The sequence below is a fragment of the Acartia tonsa genome, chromosome 10 (genome assembly GCF_053477335.1).
Source record: "Acartia tonsa isolate MP-2025a chromosome 10, ASM5347733v1, whole genome shotgun sequence".
Lineage (NCBI taxonomy): Eukaryota > Metazoa > Arthropoda > Copepoda > Calanoida > Acartiidae > Acartia > Acartia tonsa.
In genome coordinates this window covers 18028875-18047651 of record NC_137269.1, presented here as the reverse complement: position 1 = coordinate 18047651, position 18777 = coordinate 18028875, and the positions used below count along the sequence as shown (strand labels likewise).

The window sequence follows — 18777 nt, the reverse complement described above, 5'->3', positions numbered from 1 at the left end:
AATGTTTTGCTAAAACAGATGAAAACTGGTAGTTTTAGATAAACACTTAAATTGTGTTCTTTAATGAAGAAAACAAGTAGAATTTATTGTAGTAAGTATGCAAACATATATTTTTATTCATTTGTAAGTGCAAGATATCAATTTGTTTAGTAGAAGGAAAGATTTTTTATAATTTACATTTAAGGATAAATACATATATTCATTAAAATTAAGAAATATTTGAAAATACATAAATTTATTGTCCCCTTTTCTTTCTCTTTCCCAACGTTTTAAGGATTGTATTCGAACGACTTCACCTTTCAATTTGATAATTTTTTTTTTCAATGATGGCATCTTTTTTCATGTTTAATAGACAAATATATGAAATCATACCTAGCAAAAGAAGCATTCTTGTATTAAAAGCTAAATTTCAAATTCTGCATCTTTTAATATCCTATTCTTTTTAAAAATAATGCAAAATAGATTTTTGCCGTTTAAAAATCAAAATAGAATTATAGAAATAAAACCTAGAAAAATAGATATTTTTTTTAAAGGATATTATTTTTTTACGTTATTTAACAAACAGAAAATTAATTTACTTTGGTTTATAAAATCACCAGCAAATGTCTTGGACAATAATAATTCAAAGTTAAAATGACTTTGAAATCTATAGCAGAATTTAAACTATTCATGGTTAGAAAAGGTAAGAAAAAGTAATCTTTCCCTTCCCTAATTCTATTCAATAGAGCTGAGAGGGATAAAGGAATGTAGATTAATCTAAGTGCCCTTGTCCCCACCATCCCTGATAAATTTCAAGTCCCACATCAAATGTCTAAGTTACAAGTCAATATATTATCATTTATAACTTTCAAACTACTAGAGTTTAGTTAGTAGATTGATCAAACCCAAAAAAAATTTTTTTACATTTCCCAAAAGTAGATTCCAAAGATTATATTACAACATAATTTTACCTTTTTAAAGCATGCTACAGTAATGTCATACTTTTAAGACTAATTGTCCTAGGAATATCCTCAAGTGCAAAATAAAATGATGAGAATAAAAGTGTATTCATAGGGTGTCAATACCTTTACTCAAATTAAAATACATGCCATTATTTTTAAGCAAGAATTTATTTCAATATTCCATAAAAAAAAACATATTTTTCAATAATTTTGTAGGTATGATTCTAAGCCTTGACTAAATCAAATTAGGAATCATTTTTATAGAGGCGATTTTTATCTCTGTTTGTTTGAACATCTTGTTTATGAGTGTGTTAAGAGTGTGGGAGGAGTTTTTATTCACTCACCATAATAAAAGTGTTCTTGTTATTTAGAAAATTTTAGATTTTAGAAAATATTTCACCATATAAAAAATATTCCTTTTAACGTGTTAATAAAAAACTATGTTTTTGAATTATCATTACTTTCAAATATGATGGATTAACAGTTAACGTGCGTATAAAGCCCAAACATTTGAAGTATTTGTTAAAATTTAGTTGTTTTCAAAGGACACTCTCTACTTATACTTGTATGAAAGTGCATAAACATTATCATAACTTCAAGAGACACTACATATTTACCCTTCTTTAGTAACTTAAGGTTTAGTTACGAGATTTTCACATATTTATAAGGTAAAAAAATAATACCCCTTTTTATCGCCTCCTTCACACTGCCCCATGAACCAAGTAAAAAGTGAAATGAAAGGCTTCTTTTAAAACCCCTTTAACACATGTTCACCATTTTTTATTCATTGTCATTACTTAACACGAACTACATTTCGGTGCATAGATAGATGTACTGATAGTAGATAGCTATCTACCATTAAGATGCTTGGATACCTAGCCATATACATCAAGGTGAATAGATATCTAACTACATTTAGATAGATAGACATCTAGATAGATATCTTAAGGCTTATGAATAAATGAGATTGCTTTTTATTGCAGCCTTGGATATGTACTTTTTAGTAGATGAAAAACAACGTAGACAATCTAGCCTAAAACTATAAGTACATTTAAAAAGCTTACTTGAAAAAATAATTAGGATCAGCATTTTCCAAGAACTTATGCTTCTTACAAAAAAAATCTTACTACTTTCTAGTTAAGAATCCACACATATAAATATAGACTGACAAATCCTCCAGAAACACTCGACTGTAAATTAAAAACTAAAAGGTATATTCATATCGTTGAGGTGTCAATTTTCTATCAGTATCTATCAATCCATGCTAGATTGCACAATATATGTTTATTCAAAACAATGAATTTTACACAACAGCAAAACTTTTAATATGTAGTTTAACCCCATATAACTATTACTGTATTACAGTACACTGTTTTTATTACTTTGTTTTGCTGCGTAACTTATTGAATTAATGCTCTTGATAATTTTGCTAAATAAGCAAATAAAAATTATGTAACTTTGTGTAAACATAACGTATGGCTAAAAAGGAGGGGACAGATAAGAATTTGAAATTAATCCTCTAGTAATGAATACGGTTTGCAATTATAAATAGCGCAGGCTCCTTTACTAAATGGATTGTCTGTACGTTCATTAGTCCGTCAGGATGTAATAATTTTTGTAGATTTAAATAACCATTGTTAATTCGATTGTGTTATAGAATGCTCTACTTATGGACAATACCATCCTTGTTTATTTCAAAAGCAAGTTTTTTGCAAGTTGTAAGTTATATTTAATATTTATACATTGAGTTTGTGAAACATTATAAATGTATTAAAGTAATATATTATAAGATTTTTTTTATGGTGATCAAAATTCTATTAACATAAACATTTCTTCAAGCCAACAAATATTAATAAACAATACTTTTTGTTAAAACTTACGGGCGAAGATTTCTAGATATATTCAGCTTGAAACTTGTAACTTTTAAATCTTTTATGAAGATTCCTGTTACAATTAGGCATAATCCATAAAGGTTAGGAACTCAATACTATCCTATTATATAAGTAAGGTTTCTTTGTCTGTAGTTTAAGATTTCTTTAACTACTAAACCAATTCAGTTCTCCATTTTATGAAAGCTTCCTATAGGTTCCTAATAGTTTAAGGCTATATAATTTTTATATCTTTATGTTTTTTTATAGGCTATTTACCTAATTTCCTTACTACTTCGAAATAAAGAGCTCCTAAATACTAGGAGCGCAGCTGCTAGTTATTATATAAACATGGATGATTTTGATTTTTGTCATGATTTAAAAAATAATGTTTCATATAATATGCAGTATATACCAGAAACGAATTAAATAGTGTTTCTGTAATTGACATATTTATGAAGCTCTTATGCATGTATCCTTTTAAACTACATATATGTATAGTAGGTAGTTATACTAAAAATACTTAGTAGTCTTAATCTTAAAATCAACGGCATTTTATCAAACGCCAATAAACAAGAAAGCTATTTGTCTATCTCAAGATATTAATCAAATACAAATTCAAAAACATAATAAAAGTTTTAAATAAGCAGGTTTTGTTTTCAGATGAGCTATTAATTGAAAATATGTAGGTAATCTTTTTTTTAATCTTGATTCGTTGGTTCAGCCTGGAAGTGTCCAAACAACTAATAATTATAAACTACAACGGGGTAAATTTGTTTATCATCATAGGGGATGGATGTAAATCAATTTATCATCCATTGTCTTATCCCTTAAAACCCCTGACTTTAACTAATATGAATATATTAAACAATTTCTAATCAATTTTAGTGTCGACGTTTCGATCAATAATAACGAGTTAAGGGAAAGTCATTTGGATTTTTTTTGTAAAATGCAAAGAGAGAAAAAAAACTATGAAGAAAATGTGTAAAAACACCCTAAAAAGCTAAAAAATATGATATAGCTTCATATAAACATGCATGTTTTATGAGAATATTAAAAAGTTTTTCGGGGGTTTTTCATACATTCCACCAATTTAAACTTTAGTCTAGTTTGTGTAAGACAAAGGACGACAAATTAAACTTCACACAATATATTCCGCCTTTGGTAGCCTGTAATAATATAAATGAGGGAGGATAATGAAAGTAAGGGACTATGTGAAAAACATGACGGGAGTATAAAAGGAAAACAAACTAGTTTATAAATATTGATTTGTTTTTAGAGTCATTACTATGTGGTCAGTAGAAATATTCAAAATAAATCTAAACAATGTTCATTCAAACCAACTAATTATGATTGAAAAAAAGCAAAACATTTATATAAACATTTATACAATTTTAGTCAAAATTACACATTTTAAAAGCACTTTTAAGTTAGGTAAAAAATCTGGGAATTGTCGGTTTCATGACATCGTCTCTAAAGGGCGTTTCGTCGTATTTTCACAGTAGTTTTTGATAGGTTATTTTAAGTTATGTTAATGTAAATGTTAATGAATGACCCGCAGGGTCTAGAAAAAGGAGAAAAGCTATTGTGAAATTACAATCCTTATACTAAAGCAACAAGGTGTTTGTGTGTTTGTTTGTACCGAAGGATCTCGCTAACCGATCGGGTTCTTCTTAATAGGGTAGCTTCTCATAGGTCCCAGGAAATTTATAACTATTTTCCAGGGATAAGGGATAGGAAACCTGGCCATAAATTAGGTCTCGGCCTGGTTTTGAAAGGGATCATGCAACTTTTACCATTTGCCTAATTTAATGACCTTACTGGCGGACGGCTCATATTGGCTACCGCTCTAAACCAATAGTGTTCTGTGATTTGGGCTTATTTTGTATCAACCAATCACCAATTGGCGGAGCCAATTGGTGATTGGTTGATACAAAACAAGCTTAAATCACAGATGGCGGAAATTTTAGAAGCAGACAATTCTGGAAAAGATAATGATTTCGTCTGCTACGAAAAAATAAATATAAATGGTGTTAGATCACATTAGTTTAATTATTAAATCTGCTTAGAGTTAAACATTAAAAAAGGGCCACATAGAAAAAACAAAAATAACGGGATTATTTTTTTGGAAAGAAGGTAGCTACGAATTTTCATTTGGTAGTTTATAAATTAGATATTATTTTTGAATTTTAAAAATTTAGTACGGAGTTGATACAACACCTTCACCCTAATTTTTGTACAATACAACACAGTACAGATATATCATTACATTATATCCAGTATAGTATCCAAAGAACTTGATAGAATGTTACCCAAGTGCATATTTATTTATTTATTTTGAATTTTAATTAGCAATGAAATTTTCAAATATAATTTTTACTCATTAATAAAAATGCAAATAATACAAACTAAAATCTGTCTGAGGGAAACCCAACGATAGCTTTCTGACAGTTCAAATTACCAAAGTAAAAGATAAAAAAATTTTGGGAGAGAAAAAACTTCTTTTTAACAAAAGCCATTAATATATAGGTTTATAAAAAGTTATGTTTTTTACTTTAAACTAGCTACCTGAATTTGATTCTATACTTTATCTACACACACACACACAGCTTTTTCATTAGCATTTTATACGAACCACTGCGCTATCCCAAAACTGGTTTATTAGGCTAGAAATAGGCCTAGGCTTGAAATAGGCCTGAAATAATATTTTCCTACGTTTCCCATCCCTTATCCCTGCTATTTTCTAGGGGGGGTGGGACACCCCCAACCCCCCCCCCCCCAAAAAAAAATGAGAAAACCCCCATACAAAAAAATTAAAATTTTTTAACTAAAAAAATCAAGGAGGGGGGGCACCCCCCCCCAAAAAATATAAAAAAATTACACCCCCCAAATCTTTTTTAAAATCTAAAATAAGAAATTGGGTTATTAAATTCGACTTCCCTCTCCTCAAGTGCCCCTAGAGGCCTCAAGGGTCGTAGCCGCTAATGAAAGCTACTTTATATAACGTTTTCTTTCCATGGTTCTGTTTTTAAGTGCTATTAAACTATTGTAGTTTTGTATAAACATACGAGGTGTAATTAATCTTTACTTTTATAATGTTGACTACATCCATCAATAATTGGTATCATTTAACCACGGAGGGAGGGAAAATTAAACCCCCAAAGTTTTATAAACATGTTCACTTATTCGTTAGCTTAAAAAATTTTTGCAACTCTATTCTTAAACAAACCCGCAGAATCCAAACTTTTCAACCAATAATTTTAATTGTCCATTTTCTTCTACTGTAGGAAGGTAGAGGCGCTTCAAGTTATATACCCCTCTTCAGCGCCCATGATTTTATATAAAAAAAAATACAGCAATAAGAATTGAAAGGAAGATCATTTTCTCGACAATTGTCCTAACCCTGTATCATTGCAATATTTAACCAATAATATTACTTTAATATAGGTAAGGAATATTTATGAAAAACAACTTCTTTTGCAAGTAAATCCTTTGATTTGTAATGGGAATTTAAGGAATGAGACAATAAATACCCCAATTATAAATAACAAAATTACCCCTCTGTGGATTGATATACTATATACCCATAAGTTACTTACAGTACCCAAAGTGTTTCAAAAAAAAAAAAAAAAGAGTGTGTTTATAAAATTTTGGTTACCAATCCAATGGCCCCTCCCTCAAAGGTAACCTAATACTTTTTCTAGAATATTTCTAATTTCTCCTAGTGTCAACTTCCAGAAATACTTCTTATTTATAGGTGATGTGCTTCGCTTTTATGGATGTTATCATCCTAATTCTCACTTAAATAAGCAGATAAACAGATAAGCAAAGCCAACGTGACATGTGTCAAAAATTGGAAAAATTATTTCGTCCCGTCTTGAATTTCTTAGATATTCGATACAAAGACAGATAAAGGAACATATGTAGTGGAATTTTTGTAAACTTTGCCCATTTATATTTGCAAAATATTGATTATTATAATAAAATCAAAAATAAAGTTTTTCAATGAAAATAAGTATTAGAGGAATAATGTTGGGCGCCTATTATAGGTCATTTCTGATTTGTATGTTAAAAACTATTTGGGTCATCATAATGAATCGAAGTAGCGGGTTTCGTCCTATTTTCACATTAGCTTTTCTTCTATTCCTAGCCAATGACGGAGCCTATTTCATAACCCTGTTGGGCAATCATCAACATTTACCTGATCTAACCTAAAATAGACTATCAAAAGCTTCTTTTGAAAATACGACAAAACTAGCACCTTAACAGATGTTTTATTTAGTAACGCAGCAAGTATCTTATGAAAAACCAAAAGCTGTATGATATGATTATAGTAAGATTCTTAAAATCTGTCAATAAATAAGGACGAACAGAGACTAGTTACAGAGAAGATCTGCTATTTAAAATTGGAACAACTTCTAATCCATCTTTGCAAGCATTTGTTTTAGACAGGGGTTTCAAAATTATTGATTAATTCATTTCAACAGAAAAAAAAATGTTATAGATTAAATATATAAAACACAAGAATAGAAAGATAAATAAATGAGCTAAAATTATTTTAGGTTAGGTTAATGTTAATTATTGCCCCGCAGTGTTAGAGCCCCCCGCAATGGCTAGAAAAACGAGATATATAGTATATACTGTGAAAATACGACGAAACCCGCTACTTCGTTTTCTTTCCATGATTCAAAATAGTTAACACAAACTAGTTTATTATATCATCTAATGAATAGTTAGGTAAGGTTAGCCCCAGTGCAGTGGTTAGGCTTTTAAACATGTTGATAGCCCCCTGCAGGGGCTTATTACTGGCTCAAAATTATAAGCCTATTTAAATATCTATTCATACCATATAAATATAGGATATATATATAGAACATATATCTTATATTTATATCTGGAAACCATAGTTTATTTTGCACATTGAAAATATAACATGCATGTTTGATTGCTTTTTATAGGCTTTTTTGGTATCTTTTTATTCAACTATATTTTCCTTAAACACTTCGGCATCTCGGGGCTAGAAAAACTGGTTTTAAGCTTATGATTGTACATTTTTATATCTGTGGAAAGCTGTTTATAATACGTTGCGTTATACATCTAACTATTCTTTCTTTTTAAGACAGATTAAAAAAGGTCCAGAGAAGCTAAAAATTTAATCTATAGTAAGAAGAAAGGTAAAAAAGGGTAGGGGCGAGAGGGAGGGGGGGCTGTAAGAATAGATTATCAAAACCTGCATGTTTAAGATTGTCCCTAAAACTTTCTGCCATATAAACCACTCTCGGACTAATCCCCTCTCCTAGTGGGAAAAATATAAATACGGGTCAGCTAGTTTTTCATTCTTTAATTTTCATCAAAAACAAAAAACTGATCGCTTACAGAGGTATTCCCCTTATTTTTGGTAACGCAGCTACTCTATAAGTAAGTAATATTATTGCACAATTAAACAATTAAAAAAACACACATTTACACTTAGAGAGAGGCTTAAAGCTTAGTTATTCTTGACTTCAGTAGCTTGGGTATTTCTCATGATTGTCCGCTAGGATCTTGCAAACCACTCAACGTTCCATTTAAGGTTAGATTGATAAAAGCCGCGGGATTGTTTTTAAAAGCCCCCTAGATGCTAGATGGTCTTCTTTTTATGTTATCTTAATATTAAATATTAACATAACTAATACCTAACCTATCTTTATCTCTTTCTTAATGAAGCTTTTCCCTTTTACTTTCATTAACAAACTAAATAATAAAATATTCATCAATGATACAAAATATATGATTAATCTGACTTTGGTTCAATTTTTGTGAGAAAATGGATTTATTATTACTTAGATCTTAAACCAGATTACCATGTAAAACTTGTAGCTGGCTTATACCCCAATCCACCCCATTTATCCCATCCCCTCCCATCCAACTGGATGAACGAACTGAACAATAAATTATACTTATGTTAGCAACCTAAATTGATGACAATTTTCCCCAGTCATATCATCCACGAATATTCTATATCCATTAAAGTAAATTAGTTTTTTTTATACCTAGATGAAAACAAAAAACCTTACCTGATGAAACAAAATTGGACATCCATAACAGAAAAACAAAATGAAGCATGGTAAAACCAAAGGCGGTATTGCTACCCGCCATTTTGAAGCGGCGGCTTATCATGACCGCCATTTCACGCCTGACTTTTCTCTATTAATATAGTTAAAATCACCATACTATTTTGTCACTTTTTTATATCACTTTAGAATAAGAAAAAAAGGCAGTTTCTTTGTATTTTGTATTTTCTCTTTCACATTGTTGAGACTGCTTGCCTGAAATAAATATTAATTTATTAGTAAAACTATAAATATCGGATCTTTCACTATAAAACAACAAATAAAGGAATAGGAGAAAAAGTTAGGAATTTTAAAAATAAAATATTTAAGGTATTAAAGTATCAGGACGATTAGATAAACAAAATTACCCCTTCTTTAAATTAATCAGTTTGGATACTTTTAGTTTGGAACTAACGAATCAAAATAAATATAATTACCCAAAGTTTTTAAGCAAACAAATAAGATTATTCGACAAGAAAACTTTGGAAACAAGCGTAATTTTTCTATTCCTTTCCCCGGCCCAATCGTAATAAAATATTTACTAAGAAAATGTGTAGTTTAGTTATATAAAGATTTCCTTTTTAGGTGCAACTGTATTTTTTAAATGTAACAAGGACGATTACGCCTGATAAAAACAAAGCTATTTGAACAAGTCCTCTTAAATAAAGTAGAAATGTTTTCATGTTTGTTAACCGATTGGGTTTTCCAATTTTATGGAAAATTTACATATTTACATAGATTTAAGGAATGTTTTTTTTATGGCTGTTTTAATTTAAAATTCTTGGGAAGTCTTCTCTTACAGTTCAGAAGTGAATAAATCAAGTAAATATTTTTTCAAACGATGATGTCCTTGTTTTTTAATCGTTAGCTTAATAAGAAAATTAAAATATGATTGCTAATTAAAGAACCTTTTTAATTACGAGTGCAGATTGCCGTTTAAGATTTGCCCATAGCCACAAAAATGTTTAACCCTTTATTGCAGACTTCTTTTAAAATACGAAATGTTCTCTAAATTTAGAACTTCGTCGGTTTATTGCTAAACGAGATCTGAACGGGAAAAAAAACTTACTACTTTATATTAGAGGTTTTTCTAAAGATTCAGTTTTGATTGCTTTGAAAAACTCGTTTTTCCCGCATTTCGATAGTGTGGAAAAAACCAACTCATTTGAGATCAGATTATGTACGGTTTTTTTTAGGATCGAAGAAAATTTAGTTTAGGTTAGATAAATGTTCATGATAGCCCAGCAGGGTTAGAGCCCCCTGCAGGTGCTAGGAATAAGTATCAGTCATTAAACAAGGATTTCAATTTATATTTTTGTTATTCAAGGAGGAACGTACAAACAGACCATAATTCTAGAGTAGCCACGCAACTGAAAGCGTATCTAAATAATGGACAAAAAGAGAAATGAACTGAATGATAGAAAGTTAAGTTTCTTTAATGTCTAACTTTTCCTAATGGGTTAACAAAATAAATAAATAAGGTTTATACAAAACAGACAATATTATATTTTAGCGAATTCAGTAAAAAGATAAATAAGAGGAGCGTTTTTCTTGAGAAAACATCATGATATATACTGAAATGGTTTTAGGCTATTTTTGGTTTAGGGGGTGCAGTGGTCGAAAATAGCTGTACTTTTTGCTGTTTGCTAACGTGTAATATTGACTGAAATGTAAAAACATATTTTTCAATAAAATCATAGGCTGTAAAAATGTAATCTTTCTCTCATTGGGGTCACAAAAACTAGCCTAACTTCTATTTGGATGTTCATATAAAAATATTAAAATCAAGCAATTAAAAAAAATATCATAGAAAAAAGAGCGTACTTAGGTATATCATATTTTTAAAGGGCCTTAAAATCGTCTAAAACTAATAAATAAATTGTAAACTTGTATTAACATACAAAGGCTTTAAAATATTGATCTTTTTTTTCGTAATCTATAAATTAACTTTTTAACAACATCCATAAAAGCGAAGATCTGAAACGGTAGGACAAACAAACTTGTATAGTGTCAACACCGAATAAGCAACAAAAAAATCTACTAAGCTGATACTCGTCTGCAATGTAAAAACATAGGCAACGTTTTTAAAAGATTTCCACCCAAAAACCTATGGCCATTTGAATAAATCTTTGCTTTGATGTTCTTGTTATTAAAAAAAAGCGTTAGGACGACTTAAAAAAGAGTTTCAATTTTAAAAATTTATCTCAAATTTAAAATAAAAAATTAACAAGCAAAATGATTCTTTAAAAATAGCTTTCTGTGAAATTACAATTAATTCTAAAAAGTATTTACGAATAGCCTAAGCTTTGACCCTTTGGCCATATTCTATAAAATAGTTTTACTTTGAGAACCCTCCCACAATTCCTATTAGAAAATCCCCTTGAAACTATTATATTGGCGAAGTCTCTTATCGAAGTAAAGTCATTTAAAACCTATATCATTACATTAATGTTGTGTTCCCGTTTCCTATAAAATTTAAAAGTTTAATTGAAGCAAAGACTTACATTGAGAGAAACAGTGACTATATATATATTGCTGTACATCACTGATCAAGAAAAACTTCTGTAGGTCAAAATTATCAGTGGAAAAGTTTGGACACTGAAGTTTTGTACAACCCAATCAAGATTTAATAAAAGTAACCAAAACTTTGGGTACCAGTATAATTTACAGTCCAATGTCACCTCCCCCCTCTACTCACAGCTACTATGTAAATGACATTTTCATGAAAATATAGGTAGTACTTTTTGTGATAACATGTCAAAAAAAAGCAAAACATCGTGCAATCAAACGCACTGTTATCTATTGGCCATCGAGGAACCAAATGGGTGAAGAATAATATAGCCGCAATGTTCCTCTCCCTCTCTGTTATTCTTTCTAATAATCTCTTGTCCTAAATTTAAAACAAGACTCAATTATTTTCAAAAGTTTAAAATTAGTTGGGAAGTATCAAATTGATTACAACGTTTGTACAGTAAAGAAAAATAAAGCAACGAAACATTTAAGTTTAAGAATAACACAATATGTTTCATAATGTTAATTTAACATAATTAATGAAATAATATTCACTTAGAATCAGAGTTTCGGATCCGGATCCGCAAGGATCCGCATATTTTTGAGTCCAAGGATCCGGATCCGCAAAAAAATGCGGATCCGGATCCTTGGACCCAAAAAAATGCGGAAAAAATGGAAAAATCTACCTAAATTTATATAAAATCTCAAACATTCTTTTGATGAGAGCCAATCTTTAAGGTTTAGGTTCAGACTTGAAAATTAAAAGTATTTTTGACTTCGAATTAAAGAAAAAATTTTTTTTGAAAAATTTGGTGATTTTATTTTTATTGTCAAGGATCCGGATCCGGATCCGCATACAATCAATGCGGATCCGAAACTCTGCTTAAAATGAATAAACCTTTAAATAATCCAGTAATAAAATGTGTATAAATATTACAACCAAACATAGGCGACCAAAATTTTAGCCCAAATTATGGTATCAATTAAGCGAGGTAGAAATTATCAAGACAATTATACTTTTAAACAAGATTAGTCTTTATGAAAACTGCTGCCTTTTTAAACCAAAGAAAAAAAGATTATTGACCTTTAATGTAGAGGCATACAAATGCCAACGAACGAATTTAGCATGTAATGTCATTAAAAGGTGTAATTTTAAAACTGCATCTTTAAACATCTGTCTTTCTGAGAAAAAAGTGAAAAGGGACTTTAGCTTAAACAAGGATGACAACATCCATAAAAGCATATAATAATGTTATTTGTTGTCCTAGGAATCAGTATTCCAAAAATGAGATCAATCATATAATTATATCACAAAAAAAATATGTTGATAAAAAAGTTAAAACCAACATGTTTAAATTGGACGTTCTGGAAATGATTATAGAATTGCTACGCCTTCTAAATCGTACTTAACTACTACAGGAATTGCCATGCAAAGTTTGAAATCGACCGACCCTATTTTTAGAAAAGCTTCGCCTTAAATAATCATAAAATTAAACTTATTTTACATTTATCATAATACATATATAATAACGGAGTTTAATTGCTTAATTTGACGAAATTTTAAACCAGACTCGCCCAATAGGAGACAACGATAATTTAAAATATAAAGAAATCACAATTTTTAACTTTATCCAAATATAAGAGGAAATATTTAAATACAATCGATAACACCTTATAAATGTTTGGTAAACTGTCCATACGAGGCCTATAATACTTTAACTAAACTTAGAATAAACATCAAAGACATTCTCTTTAAAAAGATTCAATCTAAAATTGTATAAAATCGACCCAACCTAAGGAAGGTGCTCATTAAGCGACTAAACTACGGAAATTAGAGCAATGGGAGACACATAGATATAAGAAGGTGTTCAATGAAATAATAATTTATATTTTAGCATAAATGAATCTTTAAGTCAAGAGTCATCAGCTAGCAATAACTTTAGGATAAAAATTAATACAGCAAAAACGCAAATGAAATTTATTCTACTTGTTATTTGAAAAAAAAACATTAATTAGCCAAAAAAAAAGTTATGCAAGGTTTATTTTAGTTAGTTAGGACAGCGGCCCCGTAGAGATTGCAGTGATAAATCATTACAAATAAAAGCTTAGTATAAAGAAAATTTGACTTTTTTTACTCTTGAAGAGAGAATAAAACTTAATTAAACTGTAATGTAAGCACACCAAAGCGTTGCCCTATTTTCTTTTCTACGCCAAACCATTTCTTTATTTTACTCCTTTAGTTGTCTTACAATGTAACTAAAACTTTCCACGTGTTCTCTCATTTTTTAGCTTAAAACTTGGTTACTTTTATATGTTTTGATTAGTTGATTCAAATAAATAATACCCAAACATTTCAACCAATAATTAAAAATAACAAATATGGGTAGTTTTGTTTGTCTTAATTGGGAATTTATTATCCGTTGTCTTATCCCTTGAGATCCATGTATTTAACAGGAAGATAGTTTGTTGTTGTTCCCAAAGCATATATATATATGTACCTAGTTACTTTGGGCATGTCCATACAGGACAGTTAGAAGTTATTTAATAGCAAAATAAATAGTATTTGATCCGAACGGGAGATATAAAGTGAGTATAAAATATTTATTATAAACATTATTACTTGACCAATATTCTACTTGTTACTTTTCCTTTTGATAATAAACTCAGTGAGGGAGGGGACACTGGGCTGTTTATTACACTAGTACCCATTATAACGTAATTTTCTCTATCACCATTGAGGATGTACATGAATTTATCACCCATTGTCTTGTCCATTTAGATCCCTGTACTAAACTGCTCTTAAAGTATCTTATAATAATCAACATAAAAGTTTAGCTATTTAAAAATAAGTAGACATTAAAGGACAACCCCCTGTGGTATAATCACTGTTAAAACCATGAGAAGTTAACCTCACCTTATATCTAGGAACATGGGCTGATATTCACCGATTTTAATCCAGTTAAATCATGCACTTTGTATATGTCATTTTGATTTTAACTATTATTTTATGCCCCCACAGTCTACCTTACTATTGGCAAGAAAATCCCCTAAAATCCTTGTGCACGTCTTTTATAGCATGACCGAAAGGCAAAGTAAATGATGCAATGGGTCTGGATGCTTAATGTTTATCGTTATTGGGAATCTTCACCCAAAATTTCAGCTGTCTATCTTGAAAAGCAGACGAGAAATTCACTAATTCCCCATACCATACATTTTAAATGATAGAGTAGCTTATTTCTAAAACCATCAAGGCAACACAGCTAAGGTTTAATCACCCAAAGTAAATGTTGACTCTTGTGGTTCCTAAAAACTACAATAGAACAGTAAAAATTCAGTATAAATTGTCCTGTTACAATACAAATATTTAACTGAACTTTCTTTTTTAGAAACTGCCTCTGCAATGTTGTTTTTTTTTAGGTTCTTTGTTTCACATGTCCTGTAATTAGTGTTTCTGGGATTTTAGTAAGTGTTATACAAAAAAAATAGTAAGTTTTTTTTTTGTCTGAAGCTTAAGATTACAATGACTACCTACTAAACTGATTGAGTTCTACTTTTTAAGAAAGATTTACATTGGTCGTGGAATGGTTTGTTACTTATTTTTAGATTGACAATTGAATTTAAATTACACTTGTACCCAAAGCTTTATAACACAATTTTATTCGTTTGCTCAAAAACTTTGGGTACACATATACTGCTCATTGAGTAAATCAACAGAGTTGACGTATAAAACTTTATCGGCCATTCTCCTATCCCTTTTAATTCACTGCTACTAGGTCAGACGTGTTTTATAGACGCTTACCTAAAATTATAAGAACTTGATAAGATTTAAAGTATTAGTAATCTACGATTAGTTGGAAACAAATGACTAAGATTTTAATGTATTAAAACAATAATCCCTAAAAGTTGTATGTAAATCTATAGTTTTAAAGCGAAATTTCTCTACAATTAAAGTCTATATTTAAGTACTTATTTTTATTTATAAATGTGTTGATTCATGATTGCTATAAAAGTCAAATTTTGATAGGAAAAATATTTCTTTTAATTATATCTATTATAAAAATAGTTATTCCTGTAACGAATAGGTATAATATATTTAGTTTCTTAAATTCAAAAAATATCAAAAGGAATAGTTATTTCTCGCATCGTATTATAAACAGATTTCCGCGGATATAGAATGTACAATTATAAGATTAAAACCAGTTTTTCGGGGATTGTACATTTTTATATTCGTAGAAAGCTGTATATAATACGATGCTAGACATGGTTTTTTCATATGGATGAGAACCGGTTCCTATCCACCGAAATCGAATGAATACGAGAAATTTGTTTCTTGTGATTGTGCCTTCTCAAAATATTGATTTTTTTCGTCTTGTTTGTTTTCGTTCTAGTTTTAATCTTTATATATGCTCCATTTGCAGTTTTTATAAAATTCATAGATTTAGCAGGGAAAGGGAAATGATTGTACAAAAAAATTATTAGGTAATATTTCTTCATAATATTAAAGTGACAAGATGAATGTGTGTCTGTCTGTAGCTTAAGATCTTGTTTACCATTGAATCGAATGGTTCACCTTTACATTGAAGCTTCTTGCAGGTCCAGGGAAGGTTTTTAACAATATTGAGGGAAGAAAAAGGAATCCCCCAGAATTTTTTTATTTATAGGTAAAACTATAATCGAATGATGAGGGTCGGCTTCCCCTCCCCCCTTCCTGAAGTGCCCCTAGAGAGGACTCTAGGGGCATAGCTGTTAATAAACTATAATGGCAACTAGGCAACCATCGTTTTTTTGGTTTAAATTTTTAACTTATGAATTTGCATTAAATAGTATTAGGTTGAAACTTGAGATTTTTGGATGCGTTGGTTTTGATAATTCTTATAAGAGATCTACCAAAAAGGGGGGGAGGAGATTAAAAAGGTGTTTGAACCATACAGACAAAATTACACATTAGCAGAGTTAAAAGTGTAAAATGTTACTTAAAATATCTAAAATAGCTGAACACCATGTTTATACGAAAGGTTTGGCTATTCAATGACAGTTTTTTTTGCTATTTTTGAGGTGTTATCACAAGAAATATGGAAATTAGATAACAGCAAACTTGTTTTTTTTATTGTATGAACATCGAATTATAAGAGAAGTCAATAATTTATTTAAATCCGTAAAGTTGTCGGGGGGGATATTAAGCTTAATCATGTTATGTTTGAGTAAAAGAATGGTGCTATATCAAGAAAGTGGACTGTAATTTTTTTTTCTCGTATTCATTCGAATCCGGTGGATAAGAACCGGTTCTCATCCATACGAAAAAACTATGTCTAGCATCGTATTATATCCAGTTTTCTACGAATATAAAAATGTACAATCATAAGAATAAAACTAGTTTTTTTAGCCGGTGCCTTCGGCACCACGGGGCTAAAAAAAACTAGTTTTAATCTTATAATTGTACATTCTATATCCGCGGAAAGCCGTTTATAATACGATGCGAGAAATAACTATTCTGATACCTTAAAAACACGTTGGTACTTAATAAAATCTTTATGGTTGATTCAAACTAGCATCGTTTAATTTACAGCAGGGATAATCTTGTTTGTCATCATCGGGGATAATTTTGTGTCCATTGTCTTATCTTTAGGATCCCTGAACTATATCAGCGCATTCAAAATACTTTTTTTATAATATTTTATTTAATTAAGACTCCTAAACTATTACAAAAATATTTTTAAAAAAATCTAAAATGGATTTTTTGTTATTGCTAGATAATTTCATTGGCGATAAAATGTTTTATATACACGAAGCCATATAAGTTATAGTGTTTATGATTTTATACTTTATATATTAAATATTTATACATTTATGATTTCATTGGAATATTTTTAACATGCAAATAATTTTTATATAAATCCACCATTTAAAATTTTTGTAAATTTTTTAATTGTGCTTTTTTATTCGTAATACGTTGCTATACATGATTCTTCATTATGGCTAAGAGCTGGTTCTAATCCAGCGGATATTAATCGGTTTCGAAGCCATACTGGAATAGTATTTTTAACTGTCATTTGATAATTTTTCTAATAATTACATCTAAAAGCATAAAAAATCAGCTATTTTACCAGAATTTATTCAATGCTAATAAAAGAATGTACATACAAAAAACTTATGTTGCATAAGATAGCAAGAATTAAATTCATCATATAAGAATGATTTTATCCATAATAACCTATCCTCTGAGTTCAAAGATAAAGCCTATACTCACTGCTTACGCAAATGTGTCAAAACTCCCCCCCCCCCTAAAACATATGTGCTTAAAGTGTAATTTTGTCTGTATCGCAACAACACTAGCACAAAAAAAAACTATTCTCTTTTGTTGGTAAATCAATCATTGATTCGCTATTCCTATCATAACCGGGGGGAGGGGGGGGGGCGGTGTTCGAACCTAGTGGCGTTTTTTTTGGGTTTATTAATACTTTAGGTTAGGTTATATAATAGTACTGGATATCCGCAGGGTTTATGCATTAAAAAAATATCTCCCCCCCCCCCCTCTTTATCTGTCCCTTCACAAGAGATATATCAAGCATTCTTATGCCAAAATTACAATTTTGCTCTTTTTGGAAATTTTTAATTTTCTGCATTGTAAGAACATACCTAATCGATTATCATAATAAAGAAATACAATGACTAAATATTGTATAAAATAACAAATAACATATTTATTTTGTGTTTTAGTTGCAAAGGTACTCTAGGTTGCAAATTTCGGTACGTCTGTGTCTGTCCGTTTTATTTAAAAATTCAGTTTTCTAAAGTGTTAATTCTTTATAGACTATAGTGTTATAATTCCTTTATATCTATGTGAAATAATTCTATCTAAAAGAAGCAAGAACTGCATGAAGATTAATGAAACCGCCATTGAAAACTCCTTCCCTTCATGATTTATTTTCTTAATAATTATCCCTAACTAAATTGGCGAATGAATCCGGGAAGGAGGGGTACATAGTCCCCGAAGTTTTATAATGCCGTTTTCTTATCCGTTAGCTTAACAATTTTGGGAACTTATATTGAATTTTGATTGGTTGTTGTGTCCAAACGTTACAACTACATTTTAATCTACAGAAAGGTTGATTTAGTTTTTCATCATTGGGGATGTACATCAGGCAATGTCTTATCCCTTTAGATCCCTGCGAATGAATAGTATTTGCGACAATACAAGCCCAATCAAGCAGAGTTTCATACCTCCAGGGTGGTTAAGGTGTTACCAAATTCTAACAAACATTGCAGGATTAAAATCACTGGATAACTACCTTTTCTTCACGGGAAATCATTATTTGTGTATACATTTCAACTACTGTTTAAGAAGGTATAATTTTGTCTCTTTTA

General features: G+C 29.8%; 1 protein-coding gene across 2 annotated transcripts in view; it reads right to left on the bottom strand.

Annotated features, from left to right (window-relative positions):
• Nucleotides 1-18777, bottom strand: part of sdk (sidekick cell adhesion molecule) — a 214935-nt gene that overhangs the window by 129428 nt on the left and 66730 nt on the right. For both annotated transcript variants that reach the window (XR_013882967.1, XM_080173856.1), the window contains exon 2: nt 8866-9117. Coding sequence is in view for 1 of the 2 variants with exons in the window: in XM_080173856.1 (XP_080029982.1) it covers nt 8866-8977 (112 nt within the window). In the remaining variant the exon portion in view is untranslated. The remainder of the gene's footprint in view (nt 1-8865; nt 9118-18777) is intronic.